The sequence below is a fragment of the Mobula birostris genome, chromosome 5 (assembly GCF_030028105.1).
Source record: "Mobula birostris isolate sMobBir1 chromosome 5, sMobBir1.hap1, whole genome shotgun sequence".
NCBI lineage: Eukaryota > Metazoa > Chordata > Chondrichthyes > Myliobatiformes > Myliobatidae > Mobula > Mobula birostris.
In genome coordinates, this window is record NC_092374.1 from 188,565,662 (window position 1) to 188,590,991 (window position 25,330).

General features: G+C 44.9%; 1 protein-coding gene across 6 annotated transcripts in view; it reads right to left on the minus strand.

The window, feature by feature from the left end:
* Positions 1-25,330, minus strand: part of LOC140198146 (SLAM family member 7-like) — an 85,306-nt gene that overhangs the window by 11,633 nt on the left and 48,343 nt on the right. For all 6 annotated transcript variants that reach the window (XM_072259115.1, XM_072259114.1, XM_072259116.1 and 3 more), the window contains 2 exons: positions 23,025-23,120; positions 21,686-21,790 (listed from right to left, as the gene is read on the minus strand). In XM_072259115.1, coding sequence (XP_072115216.1) covers positions 21,686-21,790; positions 23,025-23,120 — 201 coding nt within the window. The remainder of the gene's footprint in view (positions 1-21,685; positions 21,791-23,024; positions 23,121-25,330) is intronic.

Below are 25,330 nucleotides of genomic sequence, written 5' to 3' on the forward strand. Positions count from 1 at the left end.
CAAGGGTGGTGTTGATTTCTCTTAGGGAGCATTAAGGTGGATAAATACCCAGGGCCTTATGAAATATACCCCTGGTTATTGGGAGAGATAAGAACAATATTTTTCTCTCCCCTTATGCCACAGGTGACGTCCCAGAGGCCTGACGAGCAGCTAATACTGATCTATTATTCAAGAAGGGAATTAGGGATAATCCTGGAAACCAAAGATCTCCGAGTCTTACCTCAGTGGTAGGGAAATTGCTGGAAAGTATTCTGAGGGATAGGATTTAGGAGCATTTAGAACACCGTGGCCTAATTAGGGAGAGCTAGCATGGCTTGTGTCTTATTCGAGTAACACATGCAAAATGCTGGAAGAACTCAGCAGGTCAGGCAGCATCTATGGAAGTGAACTTGATTGAGTTTTCTGATGAGGAGACTCAGGTGACTGATGTAGGTAGAGCTGTGGTTGTCGTCTACATGGATTTTAGGAAGGCATTTGAGAGTCCCTCATGGTGGGGGGCTTATACAAAATATTAAGATGCATGAGATCAATGGTGAATTGTCTGTTTGGATTCAGAACTGGCTTGCCTGTAGAAGGGACCAAACGTGAGGGGATCCTGGAGTGCCCCTGTTAACTGTTTAAAGAGAGACAGAGAGAGACCTTCATCATTGATGGTTTGTTTTGAAGAGAGAGAGAGAGAGAGAGAGACGAAGATTAACAGTTGGACTGTCACTTTAAGGCATTGGAAGTAACTTTGGATTTCTACTGAGTTTGGAGTCGGACACAGCACCGAGCAGCTTGAAGGTTGCTATGGTGACCGAAGGCAGATTGTTGATGTTACTTTCAAGGACTTGCTGCCTGCTTGTGCACTGCTTTACAGACAAAGGAGGGAGGAACTCTTTGATTGACAGGTGATGCTCAGCCTGGTGAGATAAATGGGAGGTCAGATGATACAGACCTCAGACACATGATCTGGACACTGAATGAGCATTGTTGTGCCTGCAGAGAAAGTGGGTTTTGGAGGATCGATCAGGCGGATCGATTCCAAATTGCAATTCCAATGTAGGAGAAGGGGTTGACTGGTGGGGAGCTGTCTATGTGTCCACCCTTGCCGGGGTGATAGCTCCACCACAGAAGACCAGTCCCCCTGGTTAAAGTCACAGTCGATGACTTGTAAAGGATTTCGGAGGACGACGACAAGATCAATGGCATCAGCTCAGCTGAAGACTCGACTCGTCTCTCTCTCTCTCTCTCTCTCTCTCTCTCTCTCTCTCTCTCTCTCCATAGCCACTCAACTAAATACCACTAACTGAACTATACTTAACATCGTAACTTTACTTTTCATACATATATATTCTACACTTACTTTTATATATAATCATTGCTAACCTGTGTGAATTATTTACTTTGATATTACTGTATTGCGTAGTTACTAATAAATATTAGTAGTTTATAGCAATACGAGACTCCAAAGTGGTTTCTATTTCTGCTGGTTCTTTATCCCCGTCACGGGGTAAGTGACATAAATTGGGGCCTGCATCCGCAATATGAACAAATTGGTCGGGAGGCTGGTTTGAATTGATTGGGGAAAATCTTTTTTGATTTGGACTTTTGATTTGGTTGTGTGGAAAAACAGCAGAAATGGATGTTAGGGACTTTCTGAAATCACCAGACCTGGTGACTTCGAAGTTTGCTAAAAAGTATGAGTTGCGGGACATTGCTAAAGGATTGAGAATTGAGGTAAAGAAGGGTGTGAGTAAGGTAGAAATTCAAAGGAAAATAGTTGAATATTATATAGATAAGGGAACATTTGATGAGGAGGCGTTAGAGTTGTTCGTGGAAGGTGAACCTACTGAGGATGAGCTTCAGCTTCTGTTGGAAATAGTAAACAGGGAGCATGAACTGAAATTAAAACAGCTCGAGAGGGAGGCCAGAGAGGCAGCAAAACAGAGGGTCCATGAGGCTAGAGAGGCAGAAAGACAGAGACAGCTCGAGAGGGAGAAATGGCAACGTGAAGATCACGTGGCAGAAAGGCAGAGACAGTTTAAAAGGGAGAGGTTGCAGCAAAGAGGTTTAGTGTCAGACCCTGATGATTTTTATGGCTCGAAAGGGCTAGTTTTGTGTGATGAATTTGCAAGTGGTGTTCCTGATGAGGTAAGGGTATACCCAGTGGCAGAGGATGCCCCTACCCTGCAGGGGTCTGCTGAGAAAGCAGATGGAGAAGTTTTAACCCACGAGGTTGAGTTTACTCCAGAAAGGAGTTGGCCAGAGAATAGCTGGGAGGTTCGAGATGACCTTGAATTTGAAACTGGGACAAGTGATGACAGCCCAGAAGAGGCAGTTGTCCCGATTGAATGTGTTCAGGTTGTTGAAGTACCTGTGAGTTCACAGGATTCTGAACCTTATGTTGAGGCTCAGTTGAAGTCTGAGGTGCCTGACTTGGTTGAAAGGAAATGCAGTCCTTGTGTGTCAGATGATCTTGGTTCAGTGAGTAAGGGGTTAACCTTGGTACCAGTGGAAAGTGAGGATTCTCAGTCATTTGTAGTGGACCGTGTTTTGGAAGCTGATGAGGTCAATGTTGCTGGAAGTAATGGGAGAAGTGCTGTTCCTGGACTTTTGGATAAAGTGCTGGAAAAGGTTGGATTGGTTGTGCGACCTTTGACCCTGCTTGCAGGATAAAGGCCTGCTGAGACAGGATGTGCTAGTTTGTTGGATTTTGTTTGGACATGTGGAAGTGAGCACCTGCCAGCTGATGCTGTTATTCAGTGTAATGGGATGGAAGCAAGGCGTAGTGAAGGTCGGAGAAAGTTGATAAAGAGTTTGTTTGGCCTCTTTCATATTCTCATCAGCCTGATGATGGTACTGAGTTTGATAAACAATGGAGACATGTTGACAGCTCTCCAAGATAAGAGTGTTTCAGCAATTCAGCTAATGAGCAATGCTGCTGCTGAGGCCTATAGCAAGACCAAAGGTTTAAATTATTATGAAGTGTCAGAGACTTTTCTACCTTCCAGATTTCAGCAGGACTTAGAGAGTCGTACAGCTGACAAGGTAAACACAAAATAATCTGCAGATGCTGGGGTCAAAGCAACACTCTCAACGCGCTGACACGCTGTAGGAACTCAGCAGGTCAGGCAGCATCCGTGGAAAAGATCCATCGATGTTTCGGGCCAGAACCCTTCGTCAGGACTGCAGGGGGAAGGGGCAGAGGCCCTATGAAGAAGGTGGGGGGAGGGTGGGAAGGAGAAGGCTGGTAGGTTCAGGTGAAAAACCAGTAAGGGGAAAGACAAAGGGGTGGGGGAGGGGAAGCAGGGAGGTGATAGGCAGAAAAGGTGAAGAAAGAATAGGGGAAAACACAATGGGTAGTAGAAGGAGGCAGAACCATGGGGGAGGTGATAGGCAGCTGGGGGAGGGGGCAGAGTGACATAGGGATAGAGGAAGGGAGGGGGAGGGAATTTCCGGAAGTTGGAGAATTCTATGTTCATACCAAGGGGCTGGAGACTACCTAGACGGTATATGAGGTGTTGCTCCTCCAACCTGAGTTTAGCCTCATCATGGCAGTAGAGGAGGCCATGTATGGACATATCTGAATGGGAGTGGGAAGCAGAGTTGAAGTGGGTGGCTATTGGGAGATCCTGTCTGTTTTGGAGGATGGAGTGGAGGTGCTCGACGAAGCGGTCCCCCAATCTGCGTTGGGTTTCACCGATGTAGAGGAGGCCGCACCAGGAGCACCGGATGCAATAGATGACCCCAACAGACTCACAAGTGAAGTGTTGCCTCACTTGGAAGGACTGTTTCGGTCCCTGAATGGTAGCAAGAGAGGAGGTGTAGGGACAGGTGTAGCACTTGCACTTACAGGGATAAGTGCCAGGTGGGAGATCCGTGGGGTGATAAGGGTAAGGTGTATAAGAAAGGTTTGTCTTTGTTGAGAAAGGAATGTATCTAGGAACAGAAGCGAGATTCCGGAATGGTGGCTCTCACAGGAAAGGAGGTTCAGAGATAGTCAGTGGAACGTTACCTTAAAGATGAGGTGTTGATGAGGAAGTGGAGACCAGCCACTGTGCCTGCAATTCACGTGGTGGTTTTGAAAGGTTATAGGGTTGAAATGTTCAACATGGCTTACAGTATGCCTTTAGGTGGACATCATTGTGTGAGAAATGAGGAAAATGGGAACGAGGGGGTTCCCCTCCTTTTATTTATTGTTGGAGATTTGATTCAGAAGGCAGTGAAGGGTAGTTTGTTGGAACCTGTGTTCAATTACAGGCCAAAAGGACCTTTGACCCTACTCAGAGAACACTGGAAGGGATTTAGTAAGCTTTGTGACTTTGCTAAGGAAGGTTTACAAAATGGTCGAGTCAAAATAAGGCACTTGTTTACTGGAATTGCAGCTGGGAGAATTGTTGTAGTACTAAATGGAATCGTGAAATCTGATAATGGAAGGGAAAGGCATGTTTACCCACTGAATCTAGACTCACCAAGATGTCAGAATTCCATTGTTTTGAAAAATATTACTGATAAGGTCCACCAGTTGGATCCAAAACCAAAAAACTAATTGGTGTTTTGAAATGGTGCACAGGTGCAGTGCATCACATCATTATGAATTTAGCCCAGCCTATGAAATGGTATCTTCACAGAGTGAACTTTGAGGAAAGTAAAATGGGTGAAGAAGAAATTATAAACAAGAAAGAACAAAGAAAGAGAATGGATCACTGTATTGATAGAGTGGGGAAGGCTAAATACCTTATTAAGATTGACTTGTTAAAAGGATACTGGGGTGTTCCTTTAACAGAGAGGGCTAAAGAGATATCAGCATTTGTGACACCATCTTGACTGTATGAATACAATGTTTTACACTTCAGGATGAAGAATGCTCTAGAAACACTTCAAAGGATAATCAATTTGGTGATTGGAGGGTTAGAAAGCACAGGAGTTCATATCAATGATTTAGTGGTCTGGAATGACACATGGGAAGAACATATTGCAGTTGTAGAGAAACTGTTTGATAGACTGTCTAAGGCCAATCTTAAGGTGACCCTTGCTAAAAGTGAATTTGGCCATGCCACGGTCACATACCTGGGTTATGTGGTGGGCCAAGGCCAACTGGCTTCTGTACAGGCCAAGGTTCAAGCTATTGCTGAAGTTCCTGTTCCGACCGGCAAGAAAGCTTTGAGAAGGTTTTTAGGGATGGTTGGGTATTATCATAAGTGTTGTAAGAACTTTGCTGACATCATTTTCCCCCTAACAAAATGCCTGGGGAAGAGTGAAAGATTTGAATGGAGTGACCTTTGCCTGGAGGCATTTGAACGTCTGGAAACCATCCTGCGTTATCATCCTGTGCTCAAAGCACCTGATTTTTCGAAGCCATTTTCTATAGCAACTGGTGTTAGTGACGAAGCTGCTGGGGCAGTACTGTTACAGAAGGGAGTGAATGACATTGAACATCCAGTAGCTTATTTCTCAAAGAACTTTAATGTACACCAGAAAAATTATTCAACTGTTGAAAAGGAATTACTAGCACTTATTCTGGCTTTACAACATTTTGAGGCCTATGATCAGAGACCTCAAAACCTTTCTGTTGCTCTGAAACCACTTGTGGTTTACATGGGTTATAATCCGCTGGTGTTTTTAAATAAAATGAAGGATAAGAATAGAAGGTTGTTAAATTGGAGTCTAGTATTGCAGGAAGGTGACTTAAAAATCAAACGTGTAAAAGGTACTGAAAATGTTATAGCCCATTAGTTATCCAGATGTTAAGTAGGAAATTGTACACATTTTTTTTTGCTTTGTCATCTGATGTTTTTTTTCCCCTGTATTGTTTAAAACCCTGTGATGGACATTTAAAAAAAATCATCTTCAACAATTTCTTTTTCCCTGATGAAGGGGAGTGTGAGGGGATCCTGGAGTGCCCCTATTAACTGTTTAAAGAGAGACAGAGAGAGACCTTCATCATTGATGGTTTGTTTTGAAGAGAGAGAGAGACGAAGATTAACAGTTGGACTGTCACTTTAAGGCATTGGAAGTAACTTTGGATTTCTACTGAGTTTGGAGTCGGACACAGCACCGAGCAGCTCGAAGGTTGCTATGGTGACCGAAGGCAGATTGTTGATGTTACTTTCAGGGACTTGCTGCCTGCTTGCACTGCTTTACAGACAAAGGAGGGAGGGACTATTTGATTGACAGGTGATGCTCAGCCTGGTGGGATAAATGGGAGGTCAGATGATACAGACCTCAGACACATGATCTGGACACTGAATGAGCGTTGTTGTGCCCGCAGAGAAAGTGGGTTTTGGAGGATCGATCAGGCGGATCGATTCCAAGTTGCAATTCCAACGTAGGAGAAGGGGTTGACTGGTGGGGAGTTGTCCATGTGTCCACCCTTGCCGGGATGATAGCTCCACCACAGGAAAACCGGTCCCCCGGTTAAAGTCACAGTCGGTGACTTGTAAAGGATTTCGGAGGACGTCGAGAAGATCGACGGCATCAGCTCACCTGAAGACTCAATTCACTCTCTCTCTCTCTCCATCACTACTCAACTAAATACCACGAAATGAACTGAACTGAACTTTACTCAACATTGTAAGACTGTATCTTCTTACCCCTAGACTTAAAGAAGCTTGTTTTTTTTCATACATATATATTCCACACTTACTTTTATATATAATCATTGCTAACCTGCATGATTTATTTACTTTGATATTACTGTATTGCGTAGTTCCTAATAAATATTAGTAGTTTATAGCAATACAAGACTCCAAAGTGGGTTCTATTTCTGCTGGTTCTTTATCCCCGTCACGGGGTACGTGACACAAATGTCTGAAGCTTTTGCACCTTGGCTGGTCAAATGTAGAGAAAGTACACTGTTCAGGACAGTATTGATGAGGGTGTTGAAGTTCAAGTTCATAGCTCCCTGAAAGTGTCTACACAGTTTGATGGAGTGGTTAACAGGGCCTGTGGCACGCTTGCCTTTATTATTTGTAGGCACGGATTTCAAAGGTCAGAAAATTACGTTGCAGCTTTATAAATCTCTAGTTAGGCCACATCTGGAGTATTGTGTATATTATAGGATGGATGCTTAGGCTTAAGAGAGGGTGCGGAATAGGTCTACCGGGATGATGCCTCGATTGTAACGACTGGGCAAACCTGGGTTACTTTCACTGGAGCATCAGAGGCTAAGGGAAACCTGATAGAGGTTTATAAGATTATGAAGGCATAGATAGAGTTGGCAGACAATATCATTTTCCCAGGGTTGAAATGTCTGATACCAGAGGCCATGCATTTGAGGTGACAGTGAGTAAATTCAAAGGAGATGTGAGAGGAAGTTTTTTTTTTCCACAGAGATGGTGGGTGCCTGGGGAACGTGGTGTCTGGGATGGTGGTAGAGGCAAATACATTTGGGACATTTAAGAGATGTTTGAACTGCTGCTGCTAAGTTAACAAATTTCATGACACGTGTCGGTGACAATAAACCTGATTCTGATTCTGAACCTGGGCCTCTGTTCCTCCCTCTGTAATTCCATTCTCGACTTCCTAACTGGAAGACCATGATCTGTGTGGATTGGAAATATATCTCCACCTCACTGAAAATTAACACTAACGCACGTCAGGGGTGTGTACTTAGCCCACTGCTCTACTCTCTCTCCACACCCATGACTAGATTTGCTGGTGATACAATCATTGTTGGCAGAATCTCAAATGGTGACAAAAGGGAGTACAGGAGTGAAATATATCAGCTAGTTGAGTGGTGTCGTAGCAACAACCTTGCACTCAACATCAGTAAGACCAAAGAAATGATTGTGGACTTCAGAAGGGATAAGATGAAGGAACACACACCAGTCTTCATAGAGGGATCAGAAGTGGAAAGAGTGGGTAATTTTAAGTTCCTTGGTGTCAATATCTCTGAAGATTTAACCTGAACTCAACATATTGATGCAGCTATAAAGAAGGCAAGACAGTGGCTCTATTTCATAGGGTGTTTGAGAAGATTTGGTTTGTCACCAAGAACACTTGAAAATTTCTACAGCTGTACAGCGGAGAGCATTCTAACTGGTTGCATCACCGTCTGGTATGGGGCGAGGGGGGGCTACTGTAGAGATCGAAGTGAGCTTCAGAGCGTTGTAAACTCACTCTGCTCCATATCATCCAGGACCTCTTCAAGGAGCGACACCTTATATATACATATATTAATAGAGGGTTTTCCCCTCTATTATTATGTATTGCATTTTACTGCTCCTGCAAAGTCAACAAATTTTATGACACATGCCAGTGATATTAAACCTGATTCTGATTCCCCTCAACACTGACTCCACAACCTATTGACTCACTTCCGAGGTCTCTGCAACTCAGTATTATTCACGTAATTCAAGATTGTTTAATGTCATTTCCAGTAAAAGTGTAAAGGAGAACGGAATAATTGTTACTCTGGATCTGATGCAGGATGAAAAAAAACCCACAGTAAGATAAAGAACACAAAGATAATGTAAAAAAAAACAAAGACTATAGGTGCTTAAGAAAGCTTATGCATGTTTATTGATTGTACTTCTGTAAAGTGAGGCCTGGCACAGGAGTGTCTGTACGTGAGACGACTGACAGGAAATGATAAAGCAGTGCTATTTGGGGATGTGGAGGGGTGAGTTAGTGGGTGGAAGTACTGATCAGTTTTACTGTTTAAGGAAAGTAACTACATAGCCTCCTCCTTGACGGGAGTAGGACTAACTTATTTGCTTTTTAAATTATTTGCATGATTTATATTCTGTTGCATACTGGTTGTTTGTCAGTCTTTGCAGTTTATAGCTTCTCACAAATTCGATTGCACTTCTTTATATTTGCCTGCCAGAAAAACAAATCTCAAGGTAGAATCCACTTTGATAATAAACTTATTTTGAACTTTGATCTGCATAAGCGAAAGGAGAGTGGACACGAGAGACTGACGATGCCGAAAGACATAACGGAGTGCAGTCAAGCCCTGAAGCAGGGTCTTGCCTGGACGTTGCCTCTACAGATGCTGCCTGACCCACTGAGTTCCTCCAGTACTTTGATTTCTTTTAAACTTCAGTTTTTAAAAATTTTATTTTGAGGCTTCAGGATCATGTTGGAGCTTAGTACAAAATGTTGAAAGCTTCCTCTGACCCTTATTGTAGGGTTTGGAGGCTTGTGTGTCCCCTAGGCCTGAGTCGACGTAGTAGTAGTAGTAGTGTCTCAAGGACCCCGAGAGCTATATTGGCAGGAGTCTGGGGCTTTATGTTTTAGGGTCACCCATGCCAAGCAGGTCAAAGGGTAAAGGCCAGACTAAAGAGTGGTCCACTTGTCCTCCAGGTCTGGAGGTTCAGCTCAGGGCTAACAACCCTGAATGGTCAAACAAAAATTTGTTACGAAAACAGCAATGAACATTCATTCTACGTGGCTAAAGACAGAGAGAGATGGAGAACCTTCATTGCTGCTCTAAATGCCAGCAGCATAGCAGGAAATTAATTAAAAACTATAGAGGTATACAGAATTGAGAGATATAGATAGGGTAACATAGAAAATAGGTGCAGGAGTAGGCCATTCGGCCCTTCGAGCCTGCACCGCCATTTATTATGATCATGGCTGATCATCCAACTCAGAACCCCGCCCCAGCCTTCCCTCCATACCCCCTGACCCCCGTAGCCACAAGGGCCATATCTAACTTGCTCTTAAATATAGCCAATGAACTGGCCTCAACTGTTTCCTGTGGCAGAGAATTCCACAGATTCACCACTCTCTGTGTGAAGAAATTTTTCCTAATCTCAGTCCTAAAAGGCTTCCCCTCTATCCTCAAACTGTGACCCCTCGTTCTGGACTTCCCCAACATCGGGAACAATCTTCCTGCATCTAGCCTGTCCAATCCCTTTAGGATCTTATACGTTTCAATCAGATCCCCCCTCAATCTTCTAAATTCCAACGAGTACAAGCCCAGTTCATCCAGTCTTTCTTCATATGAAAGTCCTGCCATCCCAGGAATCAATCTGGTGAACCTTCTCTGTACTCCCTCTATGGCAAGGATGTCTTTCCTCAGATTAGGGGACCAAAACTGCACACAATACTCCAGGTGTGGTCTCACCAAGGCCTTGTACAACTGCAGTAGTACCTCCCTGCTCCTGTACTCAAATCCTCTCGCTATAAATGCCAGCATACCATTCGCCTTTTTCACCGCCTGCTGTACCTGCATGCCCACTTTCAATGACTGGTGTATAATGACACCCAGGTCTCGTTGCACCTCCCCTTTTCCTAATCGGCCACCATTCAGATAATAATCTGTTTCCCTATTTTTGCCACCAAAGTGGATAACTTCACATTTATTCACATTAAATTGCATCTGCCATGAATTTGCCCACTCACCCAACCTATCCAAATCACCCTGCATCCTCTTAGCATCCTCCTCACAGCTAACACTGCCACCCAGCTTCGTGTCATCCGCAAACTTGGAGATGCTGCATTTAATTCCCTCATCCAAGTCATTAATATATATTGTAAACAACTGGGGTCCCAGCACTGAGCCTTGCGGTACCCCACTAGTCACTGCCTGCCATTCTGAAAAGGTCCCGTTTATTCCCACTCTTTGCTTCCTGTCTGCTAACCAACTCTCCACCCACACCAATACCTTACCCCCAATACCACGTGCTTTAAGTTTGCACACTAATCTCCTGTGTGGGACCTTGTCAAAAGCCTTCTGAAAATCCAAATATACCACATCCACTGGTTCTCCCCTATCCACTCTACTAGTTACATACTCAAAAAATTCTATGAGATTCGTCAGACATGATTTTCCTTTCACAAATCCATGCTGACTTTGTCCGATCACTTCACCTCTTTCCAAATGTGCTGTTATCACATCCTTGATAACTGACTCCAGCAGTTTCCCCACCACCGACGTTAGGCTAACCGGTCTATAATTCCCCGGTTTCTCTCTCCCTCCTTTTTTAAAAAGTGGAGTTACATTAGCCACCCTCCAATCCTCAGGAACTAGTCCAGAATCTAATGAGTTTTGAAAAATTATCACTAATGCATCCACTATTTCTTGGGCTACTTCCTTAAGCACCCTGGGATGTAGACCATCTGGCCCTGGGGATTTATCTGCCTTCAATCCCTTCAATTTACCTAACACCACTTCCCTACTAACATGTATTTCGCTCAGTTCCTCCATCTCACTGGACCCTCTGTCCCCTACTATTTCTGGAAGATTATTTATGTCCTCCTTAGTGAAGGCAGAACCAAAGTAATTATTCAATTGGTCTGCCATGTCCTTGCTCCCCATAATCAACTCACCTGTTTCTGCCTGCAGGGGACCTACATTTGTCTTTACCAGTCTTTTCCTTTTTACATATCTATAAAAGCTTTTACAGTCCGTTTTTATGTTGCCTGCCAGTTTTCTCACATAATCTTTTTTCCCCTTCCTAATTAAGCCCTTTGTCCTCCTCTGCTGAACTCTGAATTTCTCCCAGTCCTCAGGTGAGCCACTTTCTCTGGCTAATTTGTATGCTGCTTCTTTGGAATTGATACTATCCCTAATTTCTCTTGTCAGCCACGGGTGCACTACCTTCCTTGATTTATTCTTTTGCCAAACAGGGATGAACATTTGTTGCAGTTCATCCATGCAACCTTTAAATGCTTGCCATTGCATATCCACCGTCAATCCTTTAAGTGTCATTTGCCAGTCTATCTTAGCTAATTCACGTCTCATACCTTCAAAGTTACCCCTCTTTAAGTTCAGAACCTTTGTTTCTGAATTAACTATGTCACTCTCCATATTAATGAAGAATTCCACCATATTATGGTCACTCTTACCCAAGGGGCCTCTCACGACAAGATTGCTAATTAACCCTTCCTCATTAAGCACAAGGTGTTTTCCTCTGAGGTTGAGTCAGAGTAGAGCTAGAGGTCATAGGTATTTCACATTCATTTTAAACTTAAGGGCAACCATAGGGGAATTTTTTTCACTCAGAGTGTGGTGCAAGTGTGGATTAAGCTGCCAACAGGCATGGTGGATGCAGCTTCAGTTAACACACTTAAAGGAACTTTGGATAGGTTCATCAATGAGAGGACTGTGGAGGACTATGGGTAGATGGGACCTTGCGGAGAAATGGGTTGGTCTGGACTAGATGGGCCGAAGGACCTTTTTCTATGCCACAGTGCTCTATGGCTCCACTTTAAACAGTGGTTTACAGTGACATGAGTAAAGGAAACTGGACGAGACACAAACAAAGTGGAAGCCAGCGAGGAGGATTTGTTCACTGGAAGATTGATGTCAAAACAAAGTGAGATAAATTACAGCAGAGTCATTGAAAGTTGAGCCAAAAAAAAAAAGCACCGTCCTTCTGCAAACAGTGAGGAATCTGTGGGGAAATGGTCTGGACACCCCACATCAGTGAGGCTAGGGGGGCATTCGGGATGTGCTGATATATGGGGCATGTCACATGCCAGCCAGGGAAGTGCAAAGCTTTCGTCTCCAATGTGTAAGTGTCCAACCACCTGCCTGCAATATTTAGAGCGACACACAAAAGGCCGGAGGAACTCAGTGGGTCAGGCAACATCTCTGGAGGGGACAAAGAGTCAATGTTTTGGGCTGAGACCATTCACCAGGACTGCAAAGGAAAGGGGCAGAAGCCAGGATAAGGTGGTTGGGGGGTAGTGGGGAGGAAAAGAAGCTGGCAAGTGATAGGTGAGATCAGGTGAAGTGGGGAGGGGAAGAGGGGGACTATATGTTATATTCACAAACCAGAGCATTACTGAGCCTTCCATTATCAAAACCCAGGAAACCATTGATTGAGGAGAGATGCCAGGTCAGAGGCTAGGTACTTTGCAGTGAACAAATAACTTCCTGGCTCCTTATTTACATTTTTTAGGGGAAGGTTGGTGAGCTGTTAACTTCCCAGATCCAGGGTTCCCAACTTGGAGCCCATGGCGTAAAAAAGGTTGGGAACCCTTTCTCTAGATTGTTTTACCTTTCACGAAAACTTTAAAACATCAGTTAGCTTCGCTCCCTACCACCCATGACTGGGCTTAGGCTGAGATGATACTCTGCCCTTCCCCATGAAAGATAGCCATCTCTGTTCAAACTGCAGGTGCAACCCTGAGCTTCCAGACTCATGATTCAGATTCGGACTGAGCTCAAAACATACAGTAAAATGTTCCATGTGCAGTGACCCCCAGGGATGTGCCGGGGGAAACCTGCAAGTGACATGCCCACGCTCGGCTCCTCTGCTCCATTCTTACTGGTCCCGATTCAGCTTCATCCAATGCTCAATGTAGACTTGACAAACAGCTACACATCCGCATAACCATGATACATTTCTCAGCACTCACCACAGTACAATTCTGGGAACTAGTTTGATAACATCAGAAGCCCAAGCCCGCGCAATTCTATCACACCACTCAGCTGATTTATCTCCGTGTAAACTTGTGTTTGTTTCAATTTCATTTTATGACAGCTCTCAGTTTTTGGAGCCTCACTCTTTGTATTGGAAACGAAGAGCAGGAATGAGGGTTGAAAATGGAACAAGTGATTTTGTCCCGATTAAGAGGGGAAACAGACAGGGTTGTGTTCTCTTGCCCGACCTATTCAATCTTCATAGGGAGAAGATCCTAAAGAAGTTAGCAGTATTCCAGGCATGATAATGGGTGGATGCAATCTGAACAAACTGCAATAAGCAGACGGTACAGTCCTGATAGCTAGCTTTAAGAGAATCTCCAAGAATACTAGATGAAGTTGCTGAAGAAAGTCACAACAGCTTTGTGTGCTATGCAACAGATTTCAACTGACATCCTGCTTGCCTGCACAGGCCATGGAAGATGGTAAATTACACTCCATTTCTGCACTGAAGTATGCTATTTGGTGTGTTTGCCATCATTAGTCGGGGGATTGAGCTCAAGAGCCGCCAGGTAATGCTGCAGCTCTATAAAAGCATAGTTAGACAACACCTTTTCTCGTATTGTGTTGTATTGTGATCACCGCCTCATGAGAAGGAGGTGGAAACTTTAGAGGGAGCAGCGGAGAATTATCAGGTACTGCCCACATTAAAGAGCATGTCTTCTGAGGATAGGCTTTCTTAGGGCCGAAGGACAATGAAAGGTGATTTAATAGAGGTGTACATGATGATAAAAGGCATAGACTGAGTGGACAGCCAGGGATATTTTTTTCCTCCAGGGCAGAAATGGTTGACATGAGGGGGCATGATATTAAGGGGCTGGCAGAGTGGAGATACATTTCTACCAAAGGAGGTGGAAGGTGCTCCTTCTCTCCACTAGCCTGCAGGTCACACTTGGGCAAGGTGCAACACCGGCTTAGCCTCCCCCCACCCACCCACCGACCAGGGCCACGTGAAGCTATAGGGAGCAGGTTGCGATAGTCATACGAGCATCTGGTGCATATCCCATGTGCTAGTTATAGAATAGTACAGCACACTACAGGCCCTTCAGCCCACAATGTTGTGCCGACCCTCAAACCCTGCCTCCCATATAAGCCCCCACCTTAAATTCCTCCATATACCTGTCTAGTAGTCTCTTAAACTTCACTAGTGTATCTGCCTCCACCACTGACTCAGGCAGTGCATTCCACGTACCAACCACTCTCTGAGTAAAAAACCTTCCTCTAACATCCCCCTTGAACTTCCCACCCCTTACCTTAAAGCCATGTCCTCTTGTATTGAGCAGTGGTGCCCTGGGGAAGAGGCGCTGGCTAGCCACTCTATCTATTCCTCTTATTATCTTGTATACCTCTATCATGTCTCCTCTCATCCTCCTTCTCTCCAAAGAGTAAAGCCCTAGCTCTCTTAATCTCTGATCATAATGCATACTCTCTAAACCAGGCAGCATCCTGGTAAATCTCCTCTGTACCCTTTCCAATGCTTCCACATCTTTCCTATCATGAGGCGACCAGAATTGGGCACAGTACTCCAAGTGTGGCCTAACCAGAGTTTTACAGAGCTGCATCATTACCTCGCAACTCTTAAACTCTATCCCTCGACTTATGAAAGCTAACACCACATAAGCTTTCTTAAATACCCTATCCACCTGTGAGGCAACTTTCAGGGATCTGTGGACATGTACCCCGAGATACCTCTGCTCCTCCACACTACCAAGTATCCTGCCATTTAATTGTACTCTGCCTTGGAGTTTGTCCTTCCAAGGTGTACAACCTCGCACTTCTCCGGGTTGAACTCCATCTGCCACTTCTCAGCCCACCTCTGCATCCTATCAATATCTCTCTGCAATCTTTGACAATCCTCTACACTATCTACAACACCACCAACCTTTGTGTCGTCTGCAAACTTGCCAACCCACCCTTCTACCCCCACATCCAGGTCGTTAATAAAAATCACGAAAAGTAGAGGTCCCAGAACAGATCCTTGTAGGACACCACTAGTCACAATACTCCAATCTGAATGTACACCCTCCACCACCACCCTCTGCCTTCTGCAGGCAAGCCAATTCTGAATCCACCTGGCCAAACTTCCCTGGATCCCATGCCTTCTAACTTTCTGAATAAGCCTACCATGGGGAACCTTGTCAAATGCCTTACTAAAATCCATATAGATCACATCCACTGCACTACCCTCATCTATATGCCTGGTGACCTCCTCAAAGAACTCTATCAGGCTTGTTAGACACGATCTGCCCTTCACAAAGCCATGTTGATTGTCCCTGATCAGACCATGATTCTCTAAATGCCTATAGATCCTATCTCTAAGAACATTTTCCAACAGCTTTCCCACCATAGACGTAAGGCTCACCGGTCTATAATTACCCGGACTACCCTTACTACCTTTTTTGAACAAGGGGACAACATTCGCCTCTGTCCAATCTTCCAGTACTTTTCCCGTGGACAACAAGGACATAGAGGTCCTAGCCAGAGGCTCAGCAATCTCTTCTCTCGCCTCGTGGAGCAGCCTGGGGAATATTCCGTCAGGCCCCGGGGACTTATCTGTCCGAATGTATTTTAACAACTCCAACACCTCCTCTCCCTTAATATCAACATGCTCCAGAACATCAACCTCACTCATATTGTCCTCACCGTCATCAAGTTCCCTCTCATTGGTGAATACCGAAGAGAAGTATTCATTGAGGACCTCGCTCACTTCCACAGCCTCCAGGCACATCTTCCCACCTTTATCTCTAATCGGTCCTACCTTCACTCCTGTCATCCTTTTTTTCTTCACATAATTGAAGAATGCCTTGGGGTTTTCCTTTACCCTACTCGCCAAGGCCTTCTCATGCCCCCTTCTTGCTCTTCTCAGCCCATTGTTAAGCTCCTTTCTTGCTTCCCTATATTCCTCAATAGACCCATCTGATCCTTGCTTCCTAAACCTCATGTATGCTGCCTTCTTCCACCTGACTAGATTTTCCACCTCACTTGTCACCCATGGTTCCTTCACCCTACCATTCTTTATCTTCCTCACCGGGACAAATTTATCCCTAACATCCCGCAAGAGATCTCTAAACATCGACCACATGTCCATAGTACATTTCCCTGCAAAAACATTATCCCAATTCACACCCGCAAGTTCTAGCCTTATAGCCCCATAATTTGCCTTTCCCCAATTAAAAATTTTGCTGTCTTCTCTGATTCTATCCTTTTCCATGATAATGCTAAAGTCCAGGGAGCGGTGGTCACTGTCCTCCAGATGCTCACCCACTGAGAGATCTGTGACCTGACCCGGTTCATTACCTAGTTCTAGATCTAGTATGGCATTCCCCCTGGTTGATCTGTCCACATACTGTGGCAGGAATCTGTCCTGGACACACTTAATAAACTCTGCTCCATCTAAACCCTTGGAACTAATCAGGTGCCAATCAATATTAGGGAAGTTAAAATCACCCATGATTACAACCCTGTTATTTTTGCACCTTTCCAAAATCTGCCTCCCAATCTGCTCCTCTGTATCTCTGCTGCTACCAGGGGGCCTATAGAATATCCCCAGTAGAGTAACTGCTCCCTTCCTGTTCCTGACTTCCACCCATATTGACTCAAAAGAGGATCCTGCTACATTACCCGCCCTTTCTGTAGCTGTAATAGTATCCCTGACCAGTAATGCCACCCCTCCTCCCCTTTTTCTGCCCTCTCTATCCCTTTTAAAGCACTGAAATCCAGGAATATTGAGAATCCATTCCTGCCCTGGTGCCAGCCAAGTCTCTGTAATGGCCACTACATCATAATTCCATGTATGTATCCAAGCTCTCAGTTCATCACCTTTGTCCCTGATGCTTCTTGCATTGAGGTACACACAATAGACAATAGACAATAGACAATAGGTGCAGGAGTAGGCCATTTGGCCCTTCGAGCCAGCACTGCCATTCACTGTGATCATGGCTGATCATCCATTATCAGTATCCAGTTCCTGCCTTATCCCCATAACCTTTGATTCCGCTATCTTTAAGAGCTCTATCCATCTCTTTCTTGAAAGTATCCAGAGACTTGGCCTCCTCAGCCTTCTGGGGCAGAGCATTCCACATATCCACAACTCTCTCGGTGAAAAAGTTTTTCCTCAACTCCGTTCTAAATGGCCTACCCCTAATTCTTAAACTGTGGCCTCTGGTTCTGAATTCACCCATCAGCAGGAACATGCTTCCTGCCTGCAGCGTGTCCAATCCCTTAATAATCTTATATGTTTCAATAAGATCCCCTCTCAGCCTTCTAAATTCCAGAGTATACAAGCCCAATCACTCCAATCTTTCGACATATGACAGTCCCGCCATCCCGGGAATTAACCTTGCGAACTTACGCTGCACTCCCTCAATAGCAAGAATGTCCTTCCTCAAATTTGGAGACCAAAACTGCACATAATACTCCAGGTGTGGTCTCACCAGGGCCCTGTACAGCTGCAGAAGGACCTCTTTGCTCTTATACTCAATTCCCTTTGTTATGAAGGCCTGCATGCCATTAGCTTTTTTCACTGCCTGCTGTACTTGCATGCTTGCTTTCAGTGACTGATGCACAAGAACACCTAGATCTCGTTGTGCTTCCCTTTTTCCTAACTTGACTCCATTTAGATAATAATCTGCCTTCCCGTTCTTACCACCAAAGTGGATAACCTCACAGTTATCCACATTAAACTGCATCTGCCATGCATCTGCCCACTCACCCAGCCTGTCCAAGCCACCCTGCACTCTCAGAACATCCTCCTCACATTTCACACTGCCTCCCAGCTTTGTGTCATCAGCAAATTTGATAATGTTACTTTTAATTCCCTCATCTAAATCATTAATATATATTGTAAACTGCTGCGGTCCCAGCACTGAACTCTGCGGTACCCCACTGGTCACCACCTGCCATTCCGAAAGGGACCCGTTAATCGCTACTCTTTGTTTTCCGTCAGCCAGCCAATTTGCAATCCATGTCAGTACTCTGCCCCCAATACCATGTGCCCTAATTTTGCCCACTAATCTCCTATGTGGGACTTTATCAAAGGCTTTTTGAAAGTCCAGGTACACTACATCCCCTGACTCTTCACACATTTCAGCCCTTCTACCTTACTGTCTTTACACCGTTTATTCTGCTTCTCTTTCCTCAAAGCCTCTCTGTATGTTAGATCTGGCTTTACTCCATGCATTTCTTTCACTGCTCTATTACTCTGGGTCCCATCCCCGTCGCAAATTAGTTTAAACCCTCCCGAACCATGCTAGCAAACCAACCTGCAAAGATATTGCTCCCCCTCGAGTTCAGGTGCAACCCATCCAATCTGTACAGGTCCCACCTTCCCCAGAAGAGATCCCAATGATCTAAAAATCTAAAACCCTGCTCCCTGCATAAACTCCCCAGCCACGCATTCAACTGCCATCTCCTCCAATTCTTACCATCACTGTCACGTAGCACTGGCAGCAATCCTGAGAACGTCACCCTTGAGGTCCTGTTCTTCAGCCTTCTGCCTAGTTCCTGAAACTCACACTTCAGGACCTCATCCCTCTTCCTGCCTATGTCATTGGTCCCAACATGTATCACGACTTTTGGTTGCTTTCCCTCTCGTACCAGGATGTCGTGCACCCGGTCAGAGACATCCCGGACCCTGGCACCCGAGAGGCAACAAACCATGCGGGTGTCCTTCTCACGTCCACAAAATCTCCTGTCTGCTCCCCTAACTATGGAGTCTCCAATGACGATGTCTCTCCTCTTCTCCGTCCCACCCTTCTGCACCACAGGCTCAGACTCAGTGCTGGAGGCCCTGCCACCATGACTCACACCTGGTCGGTCGTCCCCGCCAACAGTATCCAGGACGGTAAACTTATTATTCAGGGGAATGGCTACAGGGGTGCTCTGCACTACCTGTCTGCTCACTTTCGCTTTCTCCCCTCTGACTGTCACCCGATGACCAGCTTCCGACAGCCTAGGTGTGACTACCTCCCTGTAGCTCTCATCTATGACTGCCTCATTCTCCCTTATGAGCTGAAGGTCATCCAGCTGCTGCTCCAGATTCCTTACACAGTCATCCAGATCGCCCAGCCGTATGCACTTCTGGCAGATGTGACTCTGCGGGAGAGGGGAGTTCCCCCATGACGGCCACATCTCACATGAGAGGCACATCACCGTCTCAGGAGACATTGTAAAAACTAATTGCGAGCTAGCTTGTCCTCTGCCTCTTCTCGTCGAAGCCTCTCGAGTCAAAGCCTCAAAGCTCCACTCCTTCACTGGCCCACTCACTCACTGGCCGCTTTCTACTGTAATTTACTTTTATGTAACCACTGATGCCAGGTAGGCAATCTCTGAAGAGTACTGATAATGGCTGGGGTCACCTGTCTTGTAAAGACCCTGCCCAGAAGAAAGCAGTAGCAAACCACTTCTGCAGGAGAATCTGTCAAGAACAATCATGTGGACCATGACTGCCAACGTCATACAACACTGCATATGATGATGATGATAATGATAGCAATTATAAGGTAATTGGAGAAAAGTATAGTGCCACATGTCAGAATTTTTTTTTTCTGCCACATGTCAGAATTAGGTACTTTATTTTAACTTGTTCTGCTATTCTTTTATTTTGGTGTGGGTGTGGAACATGCTGCCAGGAGTGTGGCAGAGGCAGAAACTCGAGGGATACTTAAGAAACTCATAGGTATGTACTTTTACAAAGGTATCCAAACAATGGTAAATGCACAGCTTTTCTGACCTTTCACCTTTCACCAAAGTGAACTGTGGATTCATGACCTGGGATCTAGAACAGAAGGCGGCCAGCACAATGGGTGAGAGACCTGCTTCAGGTTGCTTGCCTGATCAAATGTGACAAAAGAGGAGTCTCGAGCCTTTGAATAACTGGAGGGGCTGGGTCCTCACTACATTCCCTACTTGCCCCTCACCATGTATCCGAGTCCTTCTGCCTCCATCACCTCCACAACTACCACCAGAATTCCCAATTCCTCCTCACCGTCCCATCACAACCACAATGGTCTCCTAGCGCATCACGTCTCCAGCTCTCATGCAGATGTTCAGCTCATCCTGGAGATCCTTGTTCTTGCCTGACGACAGGAAAGGGTGACCGAGAGGTGCAAAATGTCAAAGGTGGATATGATCAGGGCCGTTATGCAACAGTGCTCTGTGATGTGAACTCATGCACAAAATATGTGTTGTCCCCATTCTATTTTCCAAGTGTACATCAATTCCTAGGTCAAAGTAAGCAACCACATGGAGTGGTAGTCTTCATTAGTTCAGGAGCCATGAGGCAATGTCACTGCTCTATAAAACTTTACTTAGGCCACATTTGAGATATTGCATTCAGTTCTGGTTGTCTCATTATAGGAAGGATGTAGAAGCTTTAGGGGTGGCACAGAGGAGATGCACCAGGATGCTGCCTGGATTGGAGAGCACGTCTTATGCAGAAAGGTTGAGCGAGCTGGGGCTTTTCTTTTTGGCGTGAAGGAATATGCGAAGCAACTTGATGGAGGTGTAGAGGATGATAGGATCACAGAGCGAGTGAATAGCCAGAGACTGTTTTTCCGGGTTTGAAATGGGAAATATGATGGGACATAATCTTAAGGTGATCAGAGAAAAATATAGCGGATGTCAGAGATGAGTTCTTTTTGTTTAACACAGAGAGTGGTGGGTACATGGAACGCACTGCCAAGGCTGGTGGCAGAGGCGGATACATTAGGGACATTTAAGATAGATACATGGATGATAGAAAACTAGATGGTTATGTCGGAGGGACGGGTTAGATTGATCTTGGAGTAGGTTAAATGCTCAGTGCAAAATTAAGGGCCAAAGGGCCTATATTGTGCTGTAATTCAAGATTTAAAATTCAAGATTCAAGATTGTTTCATGTCATTTCTAGTACACAAGTGTAAAGGAGAACAAAATAGTTGTTACTCCAGTTGTAAAAAGCACACTAAGATAAAGAGCCATATAATAAGAAACACAATAAGTATAAATACAAAAGATTGCTTATACACATAGATTGAGAGCATGCCCACAAAATAACGGTAGACGCAGGGTGTGCTTGTACATGAGGCGATTGACAGGAAATGATAAGGTAGTGATGTTTGGGGCATGGAGGTGTTGACAAGCCTTATCAAAGGCTGGTGGTTCGGTTGTGGATACTAGAGAGCCTCCTCCCAGATCTGAGTGGAACAAACAGTCCATGAGCAGGGTGGGTGGGATCCTTCATGATCTGTGTTCTAAATTATCTTGAAACATATTACTCTGCATCATACATACACGGTTGCTGTGACATAATTTTTTTTTTGTATTTGTGGTAAGGTTACTTACAAAATAAGGCATAAACTGTGAAGATGATCACCAGAACTATCAATGGTACCACCACAGTAAGGATGATACTTGTCTGTAAATTGGCCGGTGTTTTGCACCCTTTTCCTGCCAACAGAGAGCATCATGTCAATAAACAAACTGCATATTGTTTGCAATTTACCAGTTAAAAAAAAAACACATGCAAATTCCAACTCTTGATAAGAGGGTGGCCTCATCTTGGAGCCAGTGATAAAATGAGGGGCGTAGAATTGAGGGAACATTATGCACTGTGCACCCCAATGTTGAAGGTAAGGGTTAGAATCGTAAGTCTATTTCTGAGTACACTGTACAAACCATTGCCTCATTGCCAGAACTCACCAAGACCACACTTGGCTGACAGTGAGTGGTGCCCCTCCCTGTCAGAGCTTCCCCCTACAGATGACATACCTTCGCCAATGCACACTGGCCTCTGGACAACTGTGGCAGAGAAGAGACAGTCTCTCACGTCTCGGCAGACTGTGCTCCTGCTAAGATGTTGTGGAGGTGCGTGCAAGGGTCCGTGCTGTGCTTCATCCCCGGCAGCTGAATAAGAGGACTCCCTGATCTCCGGGCTGATCCCAGGGTCACACACTGAGACAGACATCATCTGCTGTTGGAGTGGCATCAGCTCAGTGATGGGTGCTTTCTGGTCCGCCCGAAACTTACTGCGGTGTTCCAGCGCAGCGGCATACCCATGAGGGAATGCTGCTGACTGGATACATTTCCGGGTATGGGAGTACGTACTGAGGCTCTGTGGAGAAGAACTACAGGATTGGTGCCTTCCACTACCGCACATGGATGGGCTGAGTGGGGTGGAAACCCCCCTCAAACATCAATGTACTGTGTTACCACGGGGGGGGGGGCCTCATGAGTGGCAATGGTGTTAGAGTTTAAAAACACGGTAACACTACTGAATGCAATAGTTTTACACTGCATCTTCTTTTGTATGTTTGTATTATTGTGAATAAAGATTTTGAAATATAATGAACTTTAGTCGGGGTGTGAAGAGGTTTGAAAACCTTCTTCACCAGACACACTGTCACAAGGAGTGGCTGAGATGGGGATCATTGCACCTGATAAGAGGAAAGATAACACAGGACTAAGGAGAAAGTCCGGTTGAGCACTGCTGTGCTTTGATTAGTCCAGCAAAGCGTAGCACAGGCGCAGCAAGTCGAATAGCCCCCTCCAAGGTGCTGAATATTGGTTTTAGGTCTTTCCGCAACGTCTCTCAAGAATTACCATGGCAGTTTCTCTACTATCTCATGGACTGTTACTTTAAGAATTAATCTTATGATTAGGGCGACCACCAGTTAACACTCACCGCTTTCTTTTGTTATTTTTGAGATCAGGATTGAAGATGAACAGATGACGATGATTCCACTCAGGGGGCTTACGACATCCAGAATGACCCTGCAAACTGTTGCCAAATAAAACAGTAAGTGTTACAGTATTCTCAACAAATGCACCCAATCCTAAACCAAAACACAGAGTGCAAGAGGAACTCAGCAGGCCAGGCAGCAACTATGGAAGATTTATTATTGTTACAGCAAGAAGTTTGTCTTGCATACTGTTCATACAGATTGACTCATTGCGCAGCGCATTAGGGAACCATTCAGTGATTGTCTAACGGTGGAGTAGAAGCTGTTCTTAAGCCTGGTGGTACATTCTTTCAGGCTTTTGTATCTTCTGCCCGATGGAGAGGCGAGAAGAGAGGAAGTGCAGGACTCGTCTGGGTTGTTCGATTTGCTGGCTGCCTTACCAAAGCAGTGAGAAGCATAGACAGAGTCCATGGAGGGGAGGCTGGTTTCTGTGATGTGCTGAGCTGTGTCCACGTCTCTCTGCAGTTTCTCGAGGTCACAGGCAGAGCAGTTGCCATACCAGGTTATGGTGCACCCAGATAGGATGCTTTCTCTGGTACATCGATAGCATAATTGAAGAGGGCTGAAGGGGACATACCAAGTCTCCAACTGAGACTTGAATCCAGATGAAGGGTCTTAACCTGAAACGTCAACTGCTCATTTCCCTCCACAGATGCTACCTGACCAATTGAGCTCCTCCAGCACTTTGTGCATTTTTCTTGATTCCAGCATCTGCAGTCTCGTGTCTCCACAACACTAAACTCTGTTTCCACCAGTGCATGAGGGAGAAGTTGTTTGCTGAGGACAGAAGGTGTTTACTAGACAATTAGGAGTCAGGTGGATGCATAGAAAATGGGAAGAATGTTTAAGTAATGACCAAAAAATCCTCTCACACTCTGGCTAATTCTTATCGATTTGTTACTTGTTCTGCCAGATACTGGCTAACCCTACTGACTTCCTGGAAGGTACAAAGGATTCTGGACTTTGTTTTCCTGCACACTGCAGTGCAGAAGGTGGGAGCATACCAAGATTAAATCTGGATGCATTCAATCATTGAATTACCATAAAACAATACAGCACAGTTTTGGCTCTTTGGCCCATAGTGTTGTGCTGACCTTTTTACCTTCTCCAAGGTCAGTCTATCCCTTCCTTGCACACACAGCCCTCCATTTTACTTTCATCATTGTGCCTTTCTAAGAGTCTCTTACATGTCCCTCATGAATCTGCCTCTGCCACCACTAAAAAGAGCTTCCTCTTGGCTCAAAGTCTGTTCTTGATATCACAGCCATCATGACATTAACATTGAAGGTTACTTTGGGTTTTCTGTGTTCATCGTCTAAACTTTGAATTCTGTTTTCAATAGTTTTTTTTCTGAATTGAAGTCTGAGGCCACTTGGTCTGTTGCTCCTTTTCCAAGTTGAATACATGGTCCCTAGCTACTGGTTTAAAAAAATCTCTGCTCTTTATTTCGGGCTCTTCCTGACCCTTGCCTCCAGTCCAGGTTTGGGGAGTATCCAGATGGATGGGGTTTATTAATAAGCTGAGGACAGATGCCTGAACTAATGAAACCCACTCAGAATAGCCTGTCCCTGGTGATACAGACATATGGGGCATGAGGTACCGAAGTCTGAGATCCCACGTCACCAGGTCCAGCCAGCACGTCTAATCTCCGCAGTTTAGCAACACTGTGACCACTTTAACAAGTTTCCACTAAAGTGGGTTTCGCTATTTCTTGTTCTAATTGAGTTCTCTCTTGTAGCCAATGCGTATGGATTCTGTTTAGCTTATGCCTTTCTTGTGAATGCTGTTTATATGATGCCATGTGCCTGGGGTACTCTGCAGGTTCGTTTTTCATTGCACTTGTGCATACATGCACACAACAATAAACTTGACTTTGACCTTCACAAAAGCTCGCATTTTTGTAGCGACTTTGATGTCATTCAACATCACAAAATAATTCATTGGAATCTTTACCAAACAGAATGTGAATGGAGGCTTACAGTGAGACACTTAGGAAGACAGTCAATCTTGGCTAACATTGTGAATTATGATATCCAAAAATACCCTCCCGTAAGGAATATAGAAGTGGAGATGTTTAGAGAGGAGGCTAAGCCCAAGAGTTACAAAGAGACTACGTCACCATGGCAGTGATAGAACTTTGATATGCAAAATGGTGAGACAATGGAGAGCGGGAGGTTACAAGAAAAGTTAGGTGAGAATATTAGAATTGTGATGGAATCAAATCAGCTGTCAATGTGGTGCAGTCGGA